Below are 25803 nucleotides of genomic sequence, written 5' to 3'. Positions count from 1 at the left end.
GGTGGTCTTCTAAGAAGGCTAGTCAGTTGTGTCTCTCCCTAGAGAATGGCAAGTAAAGGAAATGGGTTAAAGTATGGCAAGCCATTAATTGGACATGGCAGTAATTGCTTGACAGTTCATTGTAAAAGAAATGAAATCCTCCTCCTAGAGAATTTATGGTTTCTAAAAAAACCCCATTTGGGCCCCAAATTACGTTTGGTCCACCATATCATCCACTTGCTAGTCCTCTCCCTTTCATCTCCTCGTATGTCAATAAGCCAAGAAAACACAAGTATCTGCTTTATCAGGGACACTCAGAGTTCCCTCTCAGAAATATTCTCATGAAACCACATCAAATGGGAATGGAAAAGAGAGGGAAAGTAAGTATTTTAAATGTTTCACTAGAGCTACTTCTAGGCTTCTTTTAGCTCAGCAATCAGTAGTACTTATTGAGCACCTCCATATGGTGAACTCCTTCCTGAAGCTCCTGGTCTCCACACCACCTCCTTCCCTAACTACTTCTAACTTTACCAGCTACTTTATTTGGTAAAAGCAAACCACCAGGCATGAACTCCCCGAAGTCCCTCCATCTCTTCCTCCTAAAACTTCTATCCCTCCTCTACCTTCTGCTGCTTCTCCACTGGTTCCATGCAGAGACAGATGGACAGCCATTGGAAACTTTTGAGGAGTAACTACATGTGTAGGAAAGTGTATTAGGAAGATGATTCAGGCAGCAGAGTGAAGTATGGACTGGAGAGAGAATAGGCTGGAGTCAGGGAGGTCAGTGAGGAGGATGATACAGTTTTGAGATGGCCTGTGAGAAATGCTTAGACCAGCTTGCTAGCAGTTTGGATGGAGAGGAAAGCACAGATTCTGGAGAAGAAATAAATTGTGAGAATTTGTAGTGTTAGGTAATGAGCTACTAGTTTGGTGAGCAAAACCCCACATCCTAAGTAGACTGTATATCATAGCTGTTTTGGTATGAATAAGCATATTTTGCTGTGGCTGTTCAATCTTTTTAGAGCTGCGGACCTGCCACCCTGAGTATTTCCAGTGCAACAGTGGGCACTGTGTGGCTGAACGGCTTAAATGTGATGGACATTCTGATTGCTTGGATTTTTCCGATGAAGCCAGCTGCCGTGAGTCTGGATATTTATGGAGGCACCTGTGGCGTGTCCCAGGGTCCCTAACTATACCTCGTTTTCAGGAGAAATGGCTCATAGTTATGTCCGTTATACTTGTTGGGGGTGGGGGTGAAAAGAATAGTTCATAAAAAAAACCATGCTTTTGATTTGTTTATGAGAACACATCAGTGAGTCCATTCTGGTACTACTTTCATATTTATGCATACATGATCAACTACTGTGGGATAAAATTCAGCATCTGAACTATGGACCTAGAAAAGCAATATCTGTACAGAATTTTTAGAGCTGGAGGAGAAAATGTGAGGTGCTCAAATTCAGTCCCATGCTTGAATACATAATAAAGAATAAAGGGAAAGTGATTAAAGGGTGAAGGAAAGAATACGTCAAAATGAGAAAGGATCTGAACTCCCAAGATGTGTCCTAAGCCCCATCCCATTGTGTTTTCACCTCGTTGGACAGTGAGCAACAATTAATTGTTGATGATCACATGTATGGGATAATTTTTGAACTAAATGTTTAGTTAAATGATTGCATCAGATTAAAATATAAGAGGAGGTAACACCAAAGGGAAGCCAGCAGATGAGTCCAGCCATGTTCAGCAGATCTAACAGGTACTTGTAGGTAGCAAGATCATCAGGTAGAAATATCAACATTTTCAATCACAGCCCAAGCATAATAATAATAATTGTGGCATGTAAGTGCTTACTTGTGCCAAGCTCTTAATATATTGCAATCAGATCAAACACAGTTCCTGCCCTACATGAGGTTCACAGTCTAAGGCGGAGGGAGAACTGAGGCACAGAGAAGTTAAGTGACTTCTATAGTGTCATACAACAGGCAGGTTGTGGAGCACTGGGATTAGAACCTGGATCTCCTGACTCCCAGTCCCTTGCTCTTTCCACTAGGCTACACTGCTTCATAATGTATTGTATTCATAATGTAATGCTTCATAATACTGTTATTTAAGAGCCTTGAAAAATGGTAGTGTGTGTAAAATGCAGTTACACTTGATCAGTTCTCTTTTCAAACGAATACTGACATATTTGATAACCTGTGGAACACTGACAATGGGAAATTTCAATCCTGTTATAGTTCCAAGAAACTGGAATGGTAGCAGCAGTCATGTTGTATACTGTGGAAGTACTAGAAGTAAGAATTGTTATTTATTAAGCACCTGCTGTCTGCAAAGTACTGTCTTCAGGACTGAGAGAAGAGTACAGATGTCATCTAGACAAGGTCACCTATGCCCCCTGGACTCCAAATCTAAGAGTAAGGTGGGGAGGAAGTTGGTAACAGACACATAAGAAAAGAAGAAAACAAAAATATCAAGACAAAGTTTTATCTTCGAATGACAGATCAGATGAGGAAGAAGGGGAAACAGAGTAGCTAACTTAGAGAAGTTGATTCTTTTTAACTGTTTTATCCTTTTCTAACTCCTGTTAACCAGACTGTTTTTCCCCCCACCAGCCACTCGCTATCCTAATGGCACTTACTGTCCATCCACCATGTTTGAGTGTAAAAACCACATCTGCATCCAGCCGTTTTGGAAATGTGATGGAGATGATGACTGTGGAGATGAATCTGATGAGGAACTTCACCTCTGCTGTAAGGAAGGACAATTGAATGAGAATGCGCAGGGTGGTAGGATGGGACCAAGAATTCCTAGTATGGGTCTCTGCAGGAGACAAGCACAGGAGCTTTAACCTTCAGGGAATGTAGTTTCTTGGTGCAAGAAGAGGGTCTTCTCCAGTCATATTTTCAGTTTGACCTCTTTCTGTTCCTCCAATCTGAACTCAGCCCCAGTTAGGCCTTCCTTTCCTCTGCCTGTTTCCTCTTGCTTCCCCCTTCCCCCGCTGTCATCTCTGATCACTCAACAAAATGGAAATAAATCATTTGAATCAAGCAGCAGGAAATATCAGCACTTAAACTCACTGCTTTTTTGTGGTAGCTGATACTGTAATACCCAACACCTTCATGTTTTAATTAATTTAAAGGCATGCTGAGGGTCTGAAACTATCTTGCTGTCTTTTAGAGGTTAATTAGTGCCCATGGATATACCATCCCATAGTCTCATTTTTCTAACTGAAATTATACTTGAAATGATATTCAAACCATCCTACTTATTTCTCCAAGTGAAAGCAGTGTGCAACTGACATACTTTCTTGTTTTTCTCACTTCAAGGACTGCTTCTAGATAAATACCTGAAGGTTTTTCAACTATGAAAAAGTGAAGTGGGGCAGGTGTTTTTCCCCATAATATAAACAGCTACTGAAAAGGGAGAAAGGGCCTATGTCTGCATGTAGGCATGAGATCTAGAATCCAATGGATAACACATTGAGAGGAGACTCATGTCCTGGCATTCTGGTGGCACATTAAATACGTGGCAACTTTTGCCACCATTAGGGTTTTAGATTGTATTCCTTTTTCAGGAGGCATTCTTAGAGCACTGTTTTACCTCATGTACCATTCATGATGATGGCACATACATACTGACTTTACATTTGAAGGGAGAATGCCCTTGAATGTTTTGTGGATATACAGCTTGCATTGACCATGGGCCGAGTTGGACTGGAAACCTCCAACATGAGGGGAATGGAATACCCAGAGCAAGGAATTTGAGGTTGAATAGAGCATTCTTCCTGGAGCTGGTATCTGAGCTCAGTGGGATAATCAATAATCGATGATTCATATTTTTTGAGCACTTACTGTGTGCAGAGAACTGTACTAAGGACTTGGGAGAGTACACTACAACATAGTTTGTAAACACATTTTCTTGCCTTGTTCTTTCAGTGGATATCCCTTGCGACCCGCCATTCCGTTTCCGCTGTGAGAACAACCGTTGTATCTACAGCCACGAACTGTGCAACCAGCAGGACGACTGTGGGGATGGAAGTGATGAAAAAGAAGAGCATTGTAAGTTGATGCTAAGATAAAACCAAGTTTAGTTTCATGTCTTTAGAAAGCCAGCTCCTTGATCCCCCCTGCATGTTTTTCAGGGGAAACAGGAGACACCCACACAAAAAAAATCAAAGATTAAGCAGATTTTCAACCTGACTGGAAACACAACTATTAAGGCATGTTTAGAGATGTATGTAAAGCCAACTCAATTATTCAGGGTAATGGGGGAAACAAACCACAGATCATTGCTAAAATATGTAGATTAGGCACTGCTTCATTGCATTAGTTGAAATTTCCATTTAAACAGCTATTTGAACTCCATTCATTTGTATAAATTATTTCAAAACTGCACCTCACAGTTGAACACACTGCAATTACTACAGAGGAGAAACATAAAAGACACAAGGGACTTCTAACATTGTGCCTTAGAGTACAGGAAAGCATCTAAATGCTTCAACAATGAACTGAGACTATTCAGACTCCAGGAATCAATGTCTCACATGAATGGATGTGAATTTTATCTCATATCTTTCCATGGCTCCCCAATAGCGAGGTGCCTATGGTCTGTGCAATGATCCAGATGGTGGAAAGCGCGAGACAAGCTGAAAGTGGAATAATCTAGCCTTGAAAGTTTGGGATTGGTGGTACAGATAAAGTCACAAATTCTTCCTTGTACCTGAAATTGCAAACACTCAAGGATTCCTCTAAACATTTCAATATAAATAAATTCAGTTGCCCATATGCCTTTGTTGTCCCAATTACTTCTCAACAGTATCATTCAATGACAGATTTAGGCATTATTCATTTTATTTACTCTGATTTTAAAATAAAGTAAAGTTTATTTTTTTCCTCGCTTTTTCCCTTAGAAAGCAGAAATAAACACCAGGTTTAGAATGGTACTTCACACTTTACATATATCAAGGTTTATTTGTCTTATGAGTAGAAATAAATCATTATTCAGTGCAGTTATTCTTTGAATACATGAGAATGCTGTAGAATGCCAACTGCATAGTTTTCTCATAGTATTCTCAGAGAAAAGGTTACCGTGGAGAAGTATTCAAGGGGATAATTTTCATGGAATTCTTTCCTTTGTGGGAAATGGTAGTGAAAGGGAAGGGGTTGTCTGATGGGGGGAGGAGATAAGGGGAGGCAGTAGCAAAACAGCACCAACCATTGCTTGGACTGGCTGATTTGTTAAAATGTCAAAGGCAGATCAGTGAAAACTGAGAATGTGGAAACAACTGAGCAAGAATCTGTTTTAGGAGCAGAAAGTTTGTTTCTTTCACTGACAGCTTACAAAACTGAATATTTGGGTCACATAGGGTAAAACCGGCATTTGGTAATATTTTGGGTAGATCTGAAACAAGTTCTATTCTTTCCTTCACTTTTGCCCGTGTTTGCAAAATGATTCATTGAATCCATATGAATAATTCAGCCCTCCCAAACACTTCCTCTAAGTTAAATAGAACACAGAGAGAATGATATGGAAAATTCTAGACACTACAGGCACCCAGACAACTCCACAACCTAAGGCACTAAGGTTGAATGAGCTGGTGGTATTTGAAATAAAAGTCCAAGGAGATTGATTGGATCAGGTTAGAAAACAATGACTAATAGATTTCTGGTATTTATTGATTTCCGTTGAATGCAGTGCAGTGGACTAAGTGGTTGGGAAGTACATCAGATATTTAAGAAACATTCCCGGCACATAAGGAGAGACACTCTGATGGCGAGTTAAAATATGTATCTCAGATTCAGGATAGGAGAATGGCAAGATGCATTTGTGGAGAGGAGTAAAAATAGTGTTTATTGAGCATTTGTGGTACCAAGTACTAGAAGTGCTAGTACAAATGGGAATAAGAGTGAAGGGTAAGACAGGCAGGAGAATATACCTGTGAGAAAATAAATGGATTGTGAGCATCTTTTGAAAATCTAGGTAGAAAACCTACTCCTAGACCTTGCACAGAAGAAGAGTTCAAGTGTGGCAATGGGCACTGCATCGCTCTACACTACGTGTGTGACAACTATGATGACTGTGGAGATCATTTTGATGAAACAGGTTGCAGTAAGTAAACCTCAATGCACTGCTATGTCCAAATAATCTGTACACTAAAAATATGAGCTCACTGCTGAGGTTAAAAGTACTTCTGCCTAGACTTGATTTGTGATCCTAAAACATCATCATCTAGTGCAGCAGATTGAGTATCTCTTTGGAGCTATTTCCCTTGACCTTGTGCTTCTTGAGCCAGTCTCCTGTGTCTTTGTTGTATTGTACTCTCCCAAGCTCTTAGTACAGTACTCTGCACATAGTAAGCACTCAATAAATACCATTGATTGATTTTTTGTGGTATTTGTTAAGTACTATAATAAGTGCTGGGGTAGATAAAAGTTGTTCAGGTTGGACTCAGTCCCTGTCTCACATAGGTCTCACAATCTTAATCCCCATTTTATAAGTGAGGTAACAGGCACAGAGAAGTGAAGTGACTTGCCCAGGGTCACAGAACAGACAAGTAGTGGAGCTGGGATTAGATCCCAGGTTCTCTGACTCCGAGGCCCATGCTCTATCCACTAGACCACACTGCTTCTCTGATCTCTGGGCCCACTGGCTTTTCTGCAAATGCAGCATCCTTGGCTGCATGGAAAAGAAAGGTCCTGGGGATTGGTGTCACAGAAACTTCTTCCCTTCAGCAAAGGCAGGGAATGAGAGGGCTGCTCCCAAAGATGGAGACTTTGGGACATGGTACCTCAGAAGGTGTGGGAGCAGAACCCGCCAAGCCCTTTCTTTAAAGCTTCTCTTCCAACACTAGCCATGGAGAGTCGATGAGAGGTGGAGGCCCCTGGGCAGATTAGCACAAGCCAATTTTTAGGTCCATTTAGTTTCACCTTGGGAAGTCTGTGTAGATTTATCAGTGATTAATCTCTGGCACGTGCCCAAGTCACGAAGAGTTTCTCCACTCAGGTACCCTCTCCGTTGGTGTAATGGGACCTAATCAACTGACCTGATGACACTAAAATAACAAGAATATGGTCCGAGTTGGTATCAAAGTCACTTTGCTTGCAGATTGTCTTCCCTATTCATAGGCAAATGTGGACTCAAACTAGTGCTTGGAGGTTTGCCAAAGATAAACATCTGTGCCTGGCAATAAATAATGTCGTGGTTTCTACTACTGCAGTTAACCAGGATGAAAAATTGGCTCCACTTGCAGTTGCCTCTGTTAGTTTAATTTCTGGAAATTATTTTTAATGCTATTTAATTAAATCCTGGGTGCTTTTGAAAGAAATACATTGAAGATCAATATTGAGGCCTCATTTCTCCTCACAGTTAAATATGCGGTTAAAGGCAGTAGGATCAGTCATGCTATCATATTATGTACTCCTTGCGGCAATACCTTAGCCCCAGCATTCAAATCACACTTTCAAAATGCCCTTTCCTTAGGTGATTCTGGTGCACTGCAATTATTACAGTGATCACTGGGGCACTTGAAAATGATAAACTTGATTTTTGTCAATACTTTGAAGTTAAAAAAGATTGCTGCGTCTTTTCAGTGCCACTGGAAAGAGAGTGAATTGCTGGAGAATATGTAGTTACAAAATAATAATTGTGATCACTTTTGATTGACTCTTAATGCTCTAAAAGGCCTGGAAGCAATCATTCTTTCTTTGCAAAATAGAGAATTTCCTCAAGGGGTCATATTTGATTTGGAAAATTTTATGAAATATGGATTGAAATGTTGCACTGTTTCCAGGACACAGCAAGTTGTCCAAGTCAATTTTTATATTAGGATTCCACTCTTTTTCAGTGCTCTCTTAGCTATACATTTTCAAAATGTTTTCTAAGTGTATAAGCTCATTTATACACGTGTGTGTATACAGCCCCCGCACTCCCCCCATAAATATGGAGAGAGAGGAAGAAGGAAGTAAGGAAGATAAGAATGAATAGACTTAAATATGGATAGTATCTATTGAGCACCTACTGTGTGCAAAGCACAATACTAAGCATTTGGGAGAGTAAAATTGCAATTAATAGATATGGATTTCTGACTTGAGGGAGTTTATAATATAGCAGTATTAAGGATCCACCTAGTTTACCCCTTACCATCAGCAACTCTATACATAAAACATCTCAGTTGAGAATCTCTCCTATCTTCAAATTCCTCTAAAGGAGGAGATTCCATCATCTCCCTCATTTACCCTGATGTTTACCAATCCTCACTCTCAGCTGATAATTCTTTTCCTCCCTTTTGATTAATCTTCAGCAGAGACAGACAAAAGCTGATCACTCTTCTTGGTGTATGAAGCGTTCACATTCTTTTAGAGTCACTAGCTTTCTCGTTTCCAGGCTGCATAGTGCCAGTTCCTTTATCTTTTCCTCAGAGATCGTTTTAATTCCCAACCTTCTAATCATTTTCAAGGCTCCCACCTGAAACTGCTCAAATTCTCTAATACCTCCTTAGTCATGGATCCCAGGCCTGGCCCAGTGTGCCAGTAACTATCTTTTCAGCAGGGAAGAGAATGACAAGATTTTTTCCTGAATCCTAAGTTCAGATGCTTCTGGTTATGGATCTCACCAATACAAACATGTGCATCAGTGACTTGAACTTCCTGCATTTGAGATGTTTAGAATTAGTTTACCAGAAATTCCCACAGGCAACATTTTCCTGAGGAAAATTTAGTGAAGTAGACCTGATTTGCTATTGCCGACCATTAGCAGACCCATGAAAGCAGAGAAGCAGCGTGGCTCAGTGGAAAGAGCACAAGCTTTGGAGTCAGAGGTCATGGCTTCAAATCCTGGCTCTGCCACTTGTCCGCTGTATGACTTTGGGCCAGTCACTTAACTTCTCTGTGCCTCAGTTACCTCATCTGTAGAATGAGGATTAAGACTGTGAGCCTCACATAGGACAACCTGATCACCTTGTAACCTCCCCAGCGCTTAGAACAGTGCTTTGCACAGAGTAAGCACTTAATAAATGTCATTATTATTATTATTATGAAACTATCATCAACCTGAATTTTGCATTTACCAATACCTCTGTTTCTACCAGTCTAGTGATCATGATTTCCATGTTTTTCAGACCCAGGAGCAGAGAGAACTTGTGCAGAGGATATCTGTGAACACAACTGTACCCACCTAAGTGAAGGAGGCTTTATCTGCTCCTGTAGGGTGGGTTATAAGGCTACTGAGGCTGACAGAAACTCCTGTGAAGGTAGAGCATATCTTCCACTTTTCAGACTGAAGCTCTAAGTTTTGTTCTCCCTTCAGCTCTTCCCTTACAAATATCTTTATTTGGAGTCCCATTCCATTTCCCTCTGGGGAACTACGCTCTAATGAAATTGCAAGGCTTTGGACTGAAGTTTGGTCCTGGTATGGTCTCTTTCACCAGACTCTTTGTAACTGAGTGTGTGACTCGGTCCCAGAGTCAGATGATTTGTTTATGAACTCCCAAATTCTGCAGTGTACATCATCTTTTGCCTTTCCTTCATGAATTAATTCTAAACTACCCAACTGAAAGCATACCTCACTGGAGTGATGAGTTCAGTATGGTGTCAGCAGGTCCAGCCACTAGTATTTAATGCTTTTGAACTGTGGTGTGGTATGTTTTTCAACCACAGATGAAAAAAAAAAATTCTTAGGAGAGTTGAAACTTACAAGAATCTTGTGCTAGATTCTTGCCCCAGAAAAGGGGGTCTGGGAAAAGAGAAGTGATACTCTTGTTGATTGGAAGAAAAGAATGCATCTCCTTTTCAGAAGTGAAAGGTAGACATATTTGTTACTTTTTCACGGCAGACTGACCTGTGTTCCCTTAGTTCTATTTTTCCTTGTTTGCTGATTTATTTCCTTTGTTTTGGTTTTTGCTGCTCTTCCTCACTATAGCCAAGGGCCAACCAACATCTATTTGTAATGAATAGACATTTTATAGTATGTTTTCTTTTGTGAACAGATATCAATGAATGTGAGCAATTTGGGGTCTGCCCCCAGGACTGCAGGAACTCTAAAGGAAGTTATGAGTGCCTCTGTGCTGACGGCTTTAGGTCCGTGGGTGATCATGAAGGAAAACAGTGTGCGGCCAATGGTAGGTTTAAGTGGTCTGTTGCCATTTGTGAAAATCAACCCTTGGAAGTTAAGAATTGAGTGTCATACTTCTCTAGAGGCACCGTTTACTTTTATAAGCTGATCTTCTTAGGAATTATGTATGGTGTCTTCCTGTTCATTTACCAGCCTCAAATCCTGTAGAACTTGGAATGGTCAGATCCCATGTTTTATGCTCTGCCTGACCACCTTGGTCCACCTTGATTAGGTATCTTCTTTGTTAGGTGCCTAACAACAAAAGCCCGTTTGTGTCACAGTTGTCAGCAGAAAGAAATTAACGAAGCCTGCCAGCTCCCAGTTTCACTGAAATCAAGATTTTAGGATCTGTAATCCAAGACAGGTATCAAAAACAGTCACATGAAATTGGGGCAACTCAAGGGCACTTTGTTGACAGATCACCTTTTCATTGTTCATGGACTAACGATCACAGATAGAAGGAGTTTGGCTCATGTATAGCTTCAATCATTAGTTCTACATCTGAGGTTAATGCCAGCCACTGAGAAGAAATCCCTGCCTATGTAGGAATTTGGCTTGCAAAATTAAAAGCTATGAGCTGGAAAAAGTAGAAAGAAGAGAAGTGTATTAGATAGAAATCACAAGCATATCACCACTCTCCCTTCCATTTCAAGATTTCTAGCAGACCACATTTTTAGTAGTTTGATCTAAATCAACAGTCCCAACTTCTGGAGTATAAGGGGAAAAGACAGATTTATGCCCTGGGTGGGGCAGGGACAGTATCTAATCTGTATCCTTGTATCTACCCCAAAGCTTAGCACATAGTAAGTGCTTAATAAATACTGTATTTAAGCTATGAATGGATTTGGATTTGCTGGGTGGGGAGGAGATAATGGTGGAAAGAACAGTTTGGTGCTTAGAAAAGTGCTTTGCACATAGTAAGCACTTAATAAATGCCATTATTATTATTATTATTATTATTTGGCCTCAATGGAAATTTTAATAATCACTGCCTACAAATGACACTTAATAATGTATAAAGACTGGCATTCTTAGATACACTAAATACAATTAAATGAATGAATGAATGTAGGCAGGACTTGAAGATTGGATAAAGATATTTTGAACGTTGTGCCCCATGATTTATGTGGTATTCTAAAAGTGCTTTATATCTCTTTTTGACACTGAAAAGTGAGAGGATCAAAGTGACTCAGCATGAGAGCTCACCTCCTCCAGGAGGCCTTCCCAGACTGAGCCTCCTCCTTCCTCTCCCCCCACCCCACCCTACCTCCTTCCCCTCCCCACAGCACCTGTATATATGTTTATACAGATTTATTACTCTATTTATTTTACTTGTACATATTTACATATTCTATTTATTTTATTTTGTTAATATGTTTTGTTTTGTTGTCTGTCTCCCTCTTCTAGACTGTGAGCCCGCTGTTGGTTAGGGACCATCTCTATATGTTGCCAACTTGTACTTCCCAAGCGCTTAGTACAGTGCTCTGCACACAGTAAGCACTCAGTAAATACAATTGAGTGAATGAATGAATGAAAAGGGTGTATCAGAAAAAAGGGAATATACAGAATGGATGCTTTAAAACCTAGATGGATCCAGGGGTAATAACAGTTGGAGTAAAATAAATAATGGAAATTCTGTTCAGATCGTGTATCAATCTCTCACTGCTGAAATAGCAGCTTTGGGAAGAAAAAGAAAATGAGGTGCACAATCTGACTTCTAACTAGAAGCTAAATTGGGTCATGTGGGGAGATGCCCCCCAAGTCAGCTGGGGTCACCGACCAGAGTGCGGCTCCAGGTTCTGTAGATTGGGTGACGATGAGCCAAAGACCAGACATTGAGCCAAAGTGATCAGTTCTGCCTCTTTATTGGGTGTACTCACATAGATGTAGCGCAGCAAGCAAGCCAAGGAGGGGGTCCGAGTCCTAATCAGCAGGGCAAGCTCTGCAGGGCTCCATCTAAAAATAGCAGCAATGCCTCTTATAATACGAAGCCCCCTAGCACCGGTTAGCCCTTCCCGTATTCCCAGGATGTCTATCTGATTGGGACAGTTCCAGTTCCACAACCTTGTAGTGTAGCAGTTCCATGTCCTTGCTGTGGTTTGCTCGGGAGTAGGGAGAGGGTGAATTCAAAGATAGGGCACTCTTCCCACACTCCACCCCTCCACCCCCTCCGTATGCCTAGAGCGCTTAGAACAGTGCTTGGCACATAGTAAGCGCTTAACGAATACTGTCATTATTATTATTATTATTATTAAGCTGGAGCTGGGGACCCCAATAGTCTTGGCAGGGGGGTCCGTGCTGTTGGTTGCTCATGCAGAGGAAGGGGGTGAATTCACAGATAGGGCACTCTTCCCAGAGGTCATAAAACTGATTACTTGCTAAAAGAATAAATATGTCAATGGTATATATATGACAATGGTATATATTAAATGCTTACTGGGTGCCAAGTCTCTGCTAAGGACTGGGATGGGTTCAAGCTGATCAGATCAAACACTGTCCCAATGGGATCTTAAAGTCTTAGAGGGAGGGAGAGCAGGAATAGGAAGTTGCTAGTAAAATTCCAGAAACCTTGGATATTTCATTCTTAATCTGTGCCCTTCTACCCGGTTATGCCTGCAGCAGTCTTAAAGAATAAAGGAATAAATGACAAAAGAGTAGGCCTTTGAATTGCTAGCAAATGTAGACAAGTTCCAAGCATGTGGTTCACATCCCAAATGGGTGAAAAATAACCGTGTTTACTAAGAGTCAAAAAGTTACAAAACCACCAATAGATAATACCTTGAATTTTTGCACTATTGTTTTTTGAAGCCTGTTCACATTATGTAGCTTATTTTGTCTTCAGAACAAGACAGGGAGAGGCAGACGTTCGTAGCCATCACATAGAAAAGGAAATAGATATGAAGAAGTAAATTGTTTGCCCAAGCTCTCACAGCAGGCCACAGGTAGAGCTGGGAGTAGGGCCCAAGTCCTCTGACTCCTAGGACTATTCCCTTTTCACTAGATCATGCTACTTCATCATCTCATCTGTGCTCTTCTTCCAGAAAAAGGAAGAAACTGATTTCTTGGTGATTAAGCACACTTCTCATTTGCTTATAGGCAATCCTCCTTTATTGCTTCTGCCTGACAATGTCCGCATTCGACGATACAACCTCTCATCGGAGCAATATTCTGACTATCTGGATAATCAGGAGAATATCCAAGCCATTGATTATGATTGGGATCCTGAGGGGACTGGTCTCAGTGAGTATTTACTCTAACATGTATCTTGGAAGTTTATCTAGTGGTCTTCAGGAGGTTCAACTTGCTTGGTATTTCTATGATTGGAAAGGATTGGTTTCATGCTTGCCCAGCCTAATGTTAGCAACTGATGGAGGCTTTCATTGCTGATGGCAGGTCTGAAAAGTCAAGGTTGGGTTTGGACTGTGGATAGTGTGATCAAGTCTCCAACCTTACTGAGTGGATCAAGAATACAACTCTTGCCAAATCCCAATCCAGGCTTCTTCATCCATAATTTTCTCCATTGTGATCTGCCTCTACAGGTGTGGTATATTACACCGTCCTGGGACAAGGTGCAACTTTTGGAGCCATCAAACGTGCCTATATCCCCACTTTTGACAACAGTGGGAATAATCCAGTCAAGGATGTTGACCTGAATCTAAGATACATTGTGCGCCCTGATGGATTAGCTGTAGACTGGGTTGGAAGGTAAAATGAGTCGATAACTACTCCATTTGCCTGGTATTTTACTATCCTTAAAATAAATATAAATAATTCAGAGTATATACGTGTATTTTTTTGAGTATATTTAAAGTTACAATATGCATTCTTGACAAAAAAACAGAGAGAGAAGCATGGCCTAATGGAAGGATTGTGGGCCAGGGAATCTGAGGAACTGAGTGTGCTTTGTGACCCTAGGCAAGTCACTTAATTTCTCTGTGCCTCAGTTACTTCATCTGTAAAACGGGGTTTAAGGCTGTGAGCCTAGGTGGGACAGGGACTTTGTCCAACCTTATTAGTTTGTATCTACCTCAGCGTTTAGTACAGTGCCTGGCACATAAGTACTTAATGAATACCATTAAGAAATAATAATAAATAAATATTAATGGGCCAGAATTCCGTTCCACTGAAGACATTTGGGTAAATCAAATTTAATAGCAATTATGTATTAATAGCAATAGCAAATGAATAGCAGTAATGGCTTTAAGGAACTAAATCTGCTCTCTTCTTCCTACCTATCCTTGCTTGCCTCCCATTACAACCCAGCCCACACACTTTCCTCCTCTAACACCTACTTGATTTCTAATAATAACAACAGCAACAGCAGCAATAATAATAATAGTAATTGTGGTATTAAGTGCTTACTACATGCAAAGCACTCTACTAAGCCCTGGGATTGAAATAGTGTTAGCAGGTCAGCCTCGGCCCCAGTCCCACATGGGGCTAAGAGGTTCTTAAATCTAAGAGGGTGGGAAAACCGGTATTTTGTCTCCATTGTACAGAGGCACAGAGAAGGTAAGTGATTTGCCAACAAGTGGTGGAGCTGGAATTAGAACCCAGGTCCTCTGACTCCCAGCCTCAGGCTCTTTCCATGAGGCTACATTGTTTTCCGTGCCACAGGCTCGCCTCTCTCACCATCAGTCTCTTGCTCCCACTCTCCCTTTTGCCTGGAACTCCTTCTCCCTTCATGTCGGACAGATCTGCACTCTCCCTGCCTTCAAAGTCCTACTAAAATTCAGAAGCTGTCCCTGATTAATCTCTCATCAGTTTATTCTCCCTCTTTTGTGCATCACATATGCTCATAAATCCATATCCATAAGCACCCACCCCACCCCACAGCATTTATTGTATGCATAGCTGCATATTCAGTTGCTTCCCATTTGTAATGTATTTTAATGCATGTGATACCCCCTTATAATGTAAACTCCTTGAGAGCAGAGATCATATATACCTATTTTATTACACCCTCCCCAAAACTTAGTACAGTGCTGTGCACACAGTAAGTATTCAATAAATACCATTAATTTTTTGATAATGTCGTACCCTCAGGTTGTACCACAAAATTGGACTCCTAAGTTTTTACATTTCCCCAACAATAAAATGAGTTTGAACCATTCTTTGTTGATGTGGCAGGTTTTCCCATGTGCTGTGATTATTTCCAGGCATTGAAGTCTCTGCATCTTCAGATATTGTCCCTGCCATTGATTTTTGGTGTTCCAAGTGAAATGTAATGTCTCTTTTTACTCATTCTGATGAGTTAAAACTAACTCATTCTAACTCATGAGCCTCATAGATCAGTATTTAGGAGACAGTTCATAATACAATGAACTGACATATAATACCAACTTGAGTCAGCTGGATTTAAGGAGGTTTGTGATGTAAACATTTAGGGGAGCATTAACAGAATCCCTGTGTTCTCAGAAATGCACCTAAGATGTTTCTTGTGGGGCTTGGGTGCCAGCCACATGTGAGGGAAGGGGGAAGACAACTTCTCAAGAGTCATATGTGTTGTATTTTAAATTCATTTTCACTTTTTAGCCAACAAGCTTTTGTTCCCAGAAGACTTGTTTATCTAAGAAGATATTAATTAACTTCCTCCCATGCCTGCTAGCTAAAAGAATACCTCACTGAGGAGGATTTATTTCGGGGCCATTTGTCAGAGAATAAGGCCTCAGAGATTTCTGTTCTTAGAATTGAGTGGAAACTTCTGAATTTTTTGATGCTTAAACATTCTCTTTGGAAAACCAGTCAGAGAACACAGATTTCTCCTCATGTTGAAGTTGTATCTACTCCAAGTTACTTGGCCCCAGTGGCAAATATAAAACCTGCTAGAACTCCCTCTGACAAGAAATAAGTGAGACAGAGACTATTATTGGCTGGGGATCAGAATGGACCTAGACTGAGATAGTTGCTGGAATTGTCTTTGTAATCATAAAGGGTCTAGAGCTACCTTCCCTGATTCTCATACCCTCTTCAGTGCTGAAAATCTCTGTGGTGCCACAGGATGATGCGCTTATGGATTTCCAACAATGTTCTGAATGTACCGAGTGGGAGATCAGATCTGTGGAAGGCATGATACCAGTTGCCTGGGCCTGGACAGTAGAATAGGGCCCAGTTCCAGTTATTAGTATTACTTTTCCTGAGTGGAATCATGCTTCCCTGCTAAATGCCTCTGAAATAACTTCTTCCTCTGACATGTCATTTCTTGCCTTTTTTTGTCTGATTTTTGTCTTGATGAACACAGGCACATTTACTGGTCTGATGCTGGCACCAACCGGATAGAGGTTGCTAAGCTGGATGGACGGTACAGGAAGTGGCTTGTTTCTACTCAGTTGGACCAACCAGCTGCAATTGTTGTCAATCCCAAACTGGGGTAAGCAGGCCATGCCGGTTAGGAACATCCTTCTACAGGCTGGAGATCTTTAGGCATTTAATATAAATAGATTACTTTCTCACGGCTGTATTCATTCTTAAATAACCTAAAATCGGTCCAGTGCTTTCAGGCTGTAATGTCTGAGAAGATTTTCAGGTACTAAAGAACAGACAGTGGAATGACACTAAATGAAAGACTCAGTCCAGGAGGGGCCCAAGGTCATGTGCAAAGGGACTGATTATAGAGCTAGCGGTTTGAGCAGTGCCACTCACAGTCTAGAGTCTCTGATAGTCATGTTTTCCACTAGAGAAAATGAAGATTTTGCCCAATGCCGCCTTTTCCAGTTCAGTGCCCTGGACTCGGAAGGATTTTTTTTTATTTTTTTTAAAAAGGAATCATTAAATATAGGTTTTCATTGAGCACTTTTTAATTCATTTATTCTTGCACTTTAGCACAAGTACTTATAAACTGTCTACCTTAACTTCCCATTCATTGAATGTGAGTGGGAGACCTAGGAAGATTTCACTGGAGAGTGTTAGTTTACACTGCCAGCTCTGAGGATAGGGACCTGGAAAGCCAGAATAAAGAAAGGCCAGTCACTGGGAAGGAGCCAAGGACTATTCTTTTTCCTAGCCTGGACACTGAGCCAGAGAATCTGTGTTCTTCCAGGAAACATCTCCACTGGATGTGGTCTGCCTGGCTGCATTGTGGGGGTTGATCCTTTTGCAGCTTTGTGCCAGTTCACTTGTTGCCCATCATGGTGACAACTGGACTCCATGCATACCTATGGTTTGAAGATAGGTAGCCATTTTTGCAATCTAATTTCTGAACCTGCCAGAAAGCACTCAGGAACCCTTCCCAAACATCTCCCTGTCAAAATTTGGCTAGCCAGTATTCTTTCAAACCCTCAACCCCATCCTTTCTTGCAGGTAGAACTTCATTTTGCTCCTTATGATCCAACAGTGCTATTCCTGATCTTTGGGGGGGGAGCAACCTCTCTACTAGCACATATTCTTTTTCTTTTAATTGGTTGGCACACCAGGTTTGCAGCCAATCTTCTGGCATTTAAATAGCAAAGGAATTTGGCTTCTCTTTTTCTTTTTTCTTTATACTTAGGAAGTTAGCCCTATTGTGGGAAAAGTGATAAAAACATGAATTTCCCATTGTAGGTTTATGTATTGGACTGACTGGGGAAGGCAACCTAAAATCGAGAGGGCCTGGATGGATGGGCTGCAGCGACAAACCCTGGTTTCCAGTGACCTTGGCTGGCCAACAGGCCTATCCATCGATTACCTGAACAACGACCGGATCTACTGGAGCGATTCTAAGGAGAATGTGGTCGAGTCCATGAGACATGATGGAACCGATAGGAGGGTCGTTTTACTCGGAGGTTAGGGATGGCTTGGATGGAATTTTCAGTCTTAGCAATAGCTGATGTGGGATTCTTCCTGAGCAGGTGGTTTAAATGAAAGGCATCCATTAATCCTAGTCAGAATATACTATCTGTCACATTCACCTGGAATGAAAAGGACCATCTCGGCTGGAGGGGTGTGTGTGTGTGTGTGTGTGCTCACACGAACACACACCCACACGCTGCCTGATCTCCTGCCTTTAATTTGGTAAAATCTTTTATGGTAGTAAGCAAAATTAGAAACATCTTTGAGAACATCCTTTGGTTTTCTCCTTGCTTTAGATGAGCTATAACAGGCCAACATACAAACCCGACAGCTCCTACGTAATTATTTTCAGAAAAGAGAGGGAGGTTAGCCCAGTAGTCTTCTGTGTACAGAGATATCTGATTTTAATTTAAAAAAACTACAGCAAAAGGTATCACAATATAATTTTTTTCCCCATGGGTGAAATAAAATCGAAAGCTTGTAACGGAAAGAGATGTTTTCCCTGTGAACAGTCAGACACCATAGATTAAACCAGCACAATTCATTTTATGCTAATCCTTCAGTTTGGAGGACATTTAGATGACAGTATCTTCTGATACAGAACTAAGTTATGGCTCCCTGGTGGCATTCCAGTGTAGTTTTCCTGGAATTTCAAGGCATTGATTAAGGTTTAGACATTAAGGTTTTAATTCAAGAAGAAATATTTCGGACACCAAGCAGGGCTGGATGTTTGCTTTTTAATTAACTGCGGGTCTTTTTTGTCATTCCAATGGCCAAGAAGTAGGGAGCCCATATAGCCTGGATGTCTTTGAAGGCCATTTATATTGGACATCGAAGGAAAAAGGTGAAGTATGGAAGGAGGATAAATTTGGGAGCGGAGAGAAAGTGAAAGTGCTGACCGTAAACCCTTGGCTGACTCAAGTTCGCATCTATCATCAACACAGATACAATCATTCAGGTAATCATCAGCCCTTCAGTAAGAGGGTCACTGGAAACTTCTACTCAAGATTCGTAGCTGAGTTATTAAAAACTTAGTAGCACACAATGGATTGATCGCCCAGTGTAGGAAAGGTGTATGACATTATTAGTAGTAGTAGCAGTAGGGATAGTACTTGCTAAGTGCCTACTCTGTGCAAAGCACTGTAATAAGTATTGGGAAAAATACACTGCTGAGAATTAGATATAGTTTCTGGCCCCTAGGGAGCTCATAAGGGTGGATTTGATGTTGTCAAGTGAGATATAATTAGGAATAAAGGTATAATAAGCCAATGTTTAGTGTACTTCCCTTTTTAATGGGTATGGGACATATTACCAGGAAGGTATGTAAAGGCAATCGCTAAGATAGCATACTCAGACACAGATTATCAATTGTAACCTCATGCTCTGCTTGGTTAGTTTTGGGGTCTTGTTTTGTACTTGGATTACAAGCCTCAGTAGCCCCCTGTATCCCTTCCATAGGAGGAATCCATAATGCAGACCAGGTTGACCAGAATTAGTGTCATGTAGGTTGCCTTGGAGCCTAGCCACAGAGGATGTTGAGAGCCTAGGTGCTCACTTGTACCCATTCCAACTCCACTTTTGCTTTACTGTTTGACTCTCTGGACTACCCCAGCTCCAAGAACTATTGCACTCCCTGTTCCTCCTGGCAGAACCTCAGCGTTAGTGTGGAGAGTTGAGTCCTTGTGTTGAGAGGACCGGATCCCTTTCTAGAAGATTGGTATTGCTACAATTTGTAGATTGGACTCTTCATTGAGGAGTAGTCGGGAAGTCATGCGCCCTACCATCTCTCTCTCCCCACCTACTTCATGTTGTGAGATGATTCCATTGTGGAATCATGGCATCACAGGTTTAAAGTGCTATTGTGGTTTTTGTCAAGACACCCAGCACCCCAACACCCTTCATCCTCAGTCCTCTCCCGGGATGTTATCATTTGGCAACTACATCAACTTGGCATCAGCCAAGCCCTCTTTCTTCCAACCACATCAGTATCCTTACCAAGTTATCACTTTGGGATCTCTACCATTAAGTTTGGCCCCTTGATGAAGGAAAGATGGTCATTGGGCTCTTCATCATCAATCGTATTTATTGAGCGCTTACTATGTGCAGAGCACTGTACTAAGCGCTTGGGAAGTACAAATTGGCAACATATAGAGACAGTCCCTACCCAACAGTGGGCTCACAGTCTAAAAGAAGCAGAGCTGGAGGGTCTGGGATATTGTTCCTAGCAAGTCACAAACTTAGTAGTGGAGTGTCTTCACCAGCCACAAGACAGTCTTGTTGCTCCAACACTGTCCCAGACCACCTCCTCACTGATGTTTCCAAATCTGCGTTTCAGTGCCCAACCCTTGTAAAGACGTCTGCAGCCACCTCTGTCTGCTGAGACCAGGAGGATACACCTGCGGTTGCCCTCAAGGCTCCCAATTTGTGGAGGGGAGTAGCACCGAGTGTGATGCAGGTAGAGTGAATTGCCAAAGATGAAACTGAGACCCAGCAACTCCTTCCGGCTTCTCCGCATGTCGTCCTGCTATGTGGGCCATGAGGAGCTTTTTTTGGTAGCACTGTTAATGGATGAGAATTAGAAAATCCCACTTGAGTTAGGGTGATGTTGAGGTGCTGGGAAAGAATGCCTGGGGATAATAATAATAATAATAACGGCATTTGTTAAGCGCTTACTATGTGCAGAGCACTGTTCTAAGCAATGGGGAGGTTACAAGGTGATCAAGTTGTCCCATATGGGGCTCACGGTCTTAATCCCCATTTTACAGATGAAGTTAAGTGACTTGCCCAAGGTCACACAGCAGACATGTGGCAGAGTCAGAATTCTAACCCATGACCTCTGACTCCAAAGCCCATGCTCTTTCTACTGGGCCATGCTGCTTCTATGTGAGGGTGACCTTGAATCTGCCATTCAGATGCAAATGTTAAACCAAATTATGTCAGCCTAATTGTTCTGAGTCAAGTGTTAAGGTTGGACACTTTGGTCAGGAACATAAGGTGTTTGGGAAGAGAGAAGTTCAGGTACACCCCTGGCAGAAGGCCTGGATTCTAACCTCCTTCCTCTTGAACAAGTGGTCTGCCAGTATGCTGGCTCGTTAGTTTATAAGAGATTGAGGTTAACCTTGTCATTCATTCCATTTGATTGACAGTTTGTAAGCCTGTATTTCACACAGGTGTAGTCAAGAATAGCAGGAATAGGGTAGTTTTAAAGTTTTTTTTTTCCTGAGAAATTTTTCAGCATTTAACTTTAGAATGATTGAGCCCAAAGTATTGAATTTAGCTAGGAATGCCTGAACAGAAAATCTTTATTTTTAGTACATTCATCAGGGGAAGTAGGAAGGCATGAAGGGAGTCTTGGAAGTAAGTACAGGTGCAAGGTCCAGAAGTTAATGGAATTTGGACAGAATTTGTGTTGGAAAAGTTTGGGCCAAAGGTGGTCCTTCCTGTTTGTACTGTTAGACTATTGGCATGGGGGGCAGGAGAAGATGGGGTAGAATACCTAGTGTCTCTAAAGAGCTGCTTGCTGCTAAGCCTTCTTTACCATATTGTGACACAAAGCTCTGTTGTGTTTTAAAGAGGCTTGGCACTTCACTGAACAATGGTCCACATTAATGCGTATGTAATTCCCGCCCCCCGCCCCAAATTGTGGACAGGTAGTTGTCCATGTACTATGATTTCACGTTGTTGTAGGGATTTTCTCTTTGTGACTTGCATCACCTAGTTTTATTACCACAATTAAAATTGCTTTAAATTATCTGTGCAATAGACACAAGTTTTGATTTCAGAAGAACATTAGTATGTGAGCAGGCATGCCTGGTAATGATTTTGATCTTAGAGTCTCAGATTTTTTCTTGCCTGTCATTTGACTTTAATTTTGTTCAATCTATTCAGGCTTAGACTACACAAGCCATTTTCCCCTTGTAAATTTATCTCCTGAGCATGGCCTGGGAGCCAGAAGGTTGGGTTCCACTCCCGGTTCCACCACTTGTCTGCTGTGTGACCCTGGGCCAGTCACTTCAGTTCTCTGGGCGTGAAGTGACCCTCATCTGTAAAATGAGCCCCACATGGGACAGGGACTGTGTCCAACCTGATTTGCTTGTATCCCCCCCAGCACTTAGTACAGTGCCTGGCACACAGTAAGCACTTAAAAACCCAAATTATTATTATTAGCACACATCAATTGTTCTAAGTTAAGGAAGCAAATAAATTGCTACAGCAACTATAAAGCAGTGCTATAGCAAGGTTAAATCCAGTGCTTTTCAACTGGGTGAGAACATAGCGCTTAGTACAGTGCCCTGCATACAGTAAGTGGTACCTCTTTTCCCCCATTCTTCTCCCCCTCCCTGGTCTACTGTTTTTCACCCCTGAGGGCCCTCCTGAAGGGGGTACAGCAGGCTCCACTCAGGTAGAGTGGGACTTGAGGACCACGGGTCAGCAGGAGAAGAATGTTGGACTCTGTCATCCTGTTTCTCCTTTACCTTTACTTGCTGAATCCTCGTTCCATGTCATCTTCAATCCTCTCCCCAAAGCAGTGAGCTCTTTGGAAGGGAAGGGAAATGGAGAGGAGAAGGAAAGGCCCACCTAGTGAAGGCACTTCGAAAAACCACCTCAACTCCCCCTCTGACATGCAGGTCAGCTTGACCCAAAGGACAGATCAGGTGTGCACTCATAATTTCCAAAACTCACCTCTTCGTGCTCTGCCTGAGATCAGGCATTTTCCGGGGCTCCTGAATGAGGCTCTCCACATCTCCAGTTAGAGCATTAAGTGACTTGACTAATTGTCACTAAGGTGGCTATTCAAGGTGTACCAAGACAATACATTGTAGCTTTTTTTTTTCTTTTTTAATATGGTTGGAGTCTAGCTGACTACACGTCTTATAGAATGAGGATATGTTGAAATCTGCTCCTTTCTCACCCCAGTGTACCGCTTGGTCCTTCACAAACTGTTACACTGTTACAACATCCATTTGACCTCCTTAAAAGAGACTATTTGATCTGGAAACTAGCATCACGTGGCTCAGTGGAACGAGCACGGGCTTGGGAGTCAGAGGTCAGGGGTTCAAATCCCGGCTCCGCCAATCGTCAGCTGTGGGACTTTGGGCAAGTCACTTCACTCTGGGCCTCAGTTACCTCATCTGTAAAATGGGGATGAAGACTGTGAGCCCCAAGTGGGACAACCTGGTCACCTTGTATCCTCCCCAGTGCTTAGAACAGTGCTTTGCATATAGTAAGCGCTTAACAAATGCCATCATCATTATTATTATTGTTATCACAGTTCCCTGCCACTAAGAAAGTACCATATGTTGCATGATATTGTATGCTTTACCAAGTCTGGCTTATTAACACTTGCATGGCTTTCACTCTCTGCAGCCATTGAATCTCCTCCAACCATGCCCCCAGCATGCAGGTGTATGGATGGAGGAACATGCTATATTGATGAAAGTGGTCTCCCAAAATGCAAGTAAGTTACCATGGGAGGATGAAAAAACTAGGGTCAATGAATGTGAATTGGGAATATTCCTAAGTGCTAAACTGTTTAAATGTAAGTACTAAGAATGGATGGGCACAACCTAGGTCAATATTTTCGGTTTAACATTAGAAGGGGAAATTCTGAAAAAAAAAAAATACAGCCTTGCTGGTAAGAACAAAAAAATGACCAGTCCACTTGGTTTTAAAGTAGCCTGTTTTCTTCCCCAAGAAATAAACAGGAAATTAGGAAATAGATGTTCTTTTCTACTCCTCTGGCATAACTCATTCCTTGCCTTAGGTATGCGCCTGTCTGCAAGGCTGCTTTGCCATGTAAAAGGCATGATGAGTGAGCAGCATGTTTAATCAAAGAACATTTCTTGGGAAAATTGCCCAGATAAGACAAAGCACAACAAATGGAACCTTTTAATATTCAATTTTACAAAAGAAGGAAAGAATGTGGTCAGGATCCGCTTCCCACTTTATGATTCAAATGAAGAATTTACTGGGGAAAAGAGGGAATCGTTGAATTTACACTTAAACTGAAACTGTAGGTGCCAACTAATGCTCTACTGAAAGTGAATTCCCAAAGGTAAATTATCACCATCTTCTCCAGGACATCTCTGTATCCTTTCTTGCAAATAAGTAAAACTCAGGCTGTGTTCATTGTTTGGAATTACTAAATTGAAACATATGGTCAGTAGCGCAGGAGAGGCTTCTAAAATTGAACCTTAAAAATAGGTAGTCCATGAATGATCTTAATTGTCTTTTCAGGTGTCTTGATGGCTACACTGGAAACTATTGTGAAATAGGATTTTCTAGAGGCATTCCTCCAGGCACAAGTAAGCTTTGGACTATTCTGACCCATGCAGCCCCACTGGTCCCTCTAAAGTATATGTCTGAAGATAAAGATTTTAATGTTTGCCTATGGGATTAAGTTTGTCTTTTCATTTCCTATCTATGGCCCTTACGAGTATAGGGTTCTCCTGCTACAGCCCTCTTAATTTAGTGCTCTTTAATTACAATGGTCATATTTCTTAGACTGTTCTCACTCTGCAGTAACATTCTGGTTTTGCAAATTGTGCAAAGTTTATCGTGGTACATATGTCTCCCTTTTTTCACACTCCCTCTCCTTTTTCATCTCCTCAGCCTTTGAAGTATTTTAACTCTCCTGAATAGGGAGACTATATGCTTAATTCAGCAGCTGTTCATTCTCCTTTTGTCATAGATTAATGGTTTATCTTTAATATGGTGTCAGGGGGTGATTTTCTACTGATTAGGATTTGGAAGATATTTTTTGACAATTAAGTATTTTACCTATAGCTATAAAAAAATCCAATCCCAAATCTTCTATTATTGACACATTCTTGCATTGCTGTTAGAGTAAGTAATTATACTGACTGTTGTTTTTCAGCATTAAAAAATGTGTATTTACATTGTTTTGGTTAATTTTGGGGATCTTGGGAATGCCCTTCACACTGTTTCCTATGGGAAACTGCTTAGCACTTTTTCTCTCAATGCTCTACTTTCAAGGAAGTGATTGAGAGGGTAACCCCAGGAATTCCTCCATGTTCACTTTCTCTTTCCTCCTGAATAGCAGCAGTTGCAGTGTTGATGACCATCATCCTGGTCATTATCATTGGAGCTCTGGCCATCGGAGGATTCTTTAACTACAGGAGAACTGGCTCCCTCTTGCCATCTCTCCCTAAGTTCCCAAGGTGGGTGCTGTTGTGATTGAAAATTAATTTAATATTCTAAGAGACCTGGATCAGCTCATTCTTTTTTTATTATTATTATTACTGGTGGGGGAGTCGGGGAGGGGAGCAGGGAGGGTTTGTTAAACTCATTCATTCAGTTCATTCAATCGTATATATTAAGTACTTGCTGTGTGCAGAGCACTGTACTAAGCACTGGGGAAAATACAATACAGCAAACTAGAGGAATAGAGAAATTCTACATGTTCTTCAAAATAAAAGGAACAATTTATATGCTTTGGTGGCACCAGGTTCTAAGGTGGCACTCCTCTCCTGCACTGACCCCAAAACTCCTGGGAGAAAAGTCCAGCTCAGTAGATGCCACTTTTAATTAGGCACCTGCCCAGCTTGAATTAAGAGTTTTATTTTCCAAGAAAAATGGAGTAATAGGAAGTTAAACTCACTGAATGAAAAGATTCCTTTAAAAATAAGTGACTCTGTGATTTTTTGTTTTCCTTTCAGCTTAAGTGGTCTGGTAAAATCCACAGAAAATGGCAATGGGGTAACATTCAGATCTGGGACTGATGTTAGCATGGATATTGGAGTGTCTGGCTTTGGACCTGACTCCGCTATTGACAGAGCAATGCAAATGGTGAGGGTCACTTTCCAAATAACTTCTGAAGTAGTTACAGTTCTGAAGTAGTTGGAGAAGCAGCACGGGCTCGGTGTAAAGAGCACGGGCTTTGGAGTCAGAGGTCATGGGTTCAAATTCCAGCTCTGCCAACTATCAGCT

The 25803-nt window shown here is 41.5% G+C and overlaps 1 protein-coding gene across 3 annotated transcripts in view; it reads left to right on the top strand.

Moving 5' to 3' along the window:
* Positions 1-25803, top strand: part of LRP2 (LDL receptor related protein 2) — a 176663-nt gene that overhangs the window by 146197 nt on the left and 4663 nt on the right. For 2 of the 3 annotated variants that reach the window (XM_038751849.1, XM_038751848.1), the window contains exons 60-70: positions 1002-1118; positions 2592-2729; positions 3915-4037; positions 5959-6087; positions 9095-9226; positions 9962-10093; positions 13183-13326; positions 13626-13791; positions 16328-16456; positions 17626-17846; positions 18632-18941. In XM_038751849.1, the coding sequence (XP_038607777.1) occupies positions 1002-1118; positions 2592-2729; positions 3915-4037; positions 5959-6087; positions 9095-9226; positions 9962-10093; positions 13183-13326; positions 13626-13791; positions 16328-16456; positions 17626-17846; positions 18632-18888 (1688 nt within the window). In that variant the 3' untranslated portion in view covers positions 18889-18941. Of the gene's footprint in view, positions 1-1001; positions 1119-2591; positions 2730-3914; positions 4038-5958; positions 6088-9094; positions 9227-9961; positions 10094-13182; positions 13327-13625; positions 13792-16327; positions 16457-17625; positions 17847-18631; positions 18942-20188; positions 20309-23220; positions 23312-24090; positions 24159-24913; positions 25035-25532; positions 25663-25803 lie in introns of those variants that run through there. The other variant, XM_038751850.1, reaches the window with a different exon arrangement.

Source organism: Tachyglossus aculeatus, chromosome 9, assembly GCF_015852505.1.
Source record: "Tachyglossus aculeatus isolate mTacAcu1 chromosome 9, mTacAcu1.pri, whole genome shotgun sequence".
Taxonomy (NCBI): Eukaryota; Metazoa; Chordata; class Mammalia; order Monotremata; family Tachyglossidae; genus Tachyglossus; species Tachyglossus aculeatus.
This window is presented reverse-complemented; position numbering and strand designations above follow the sequence as displayed.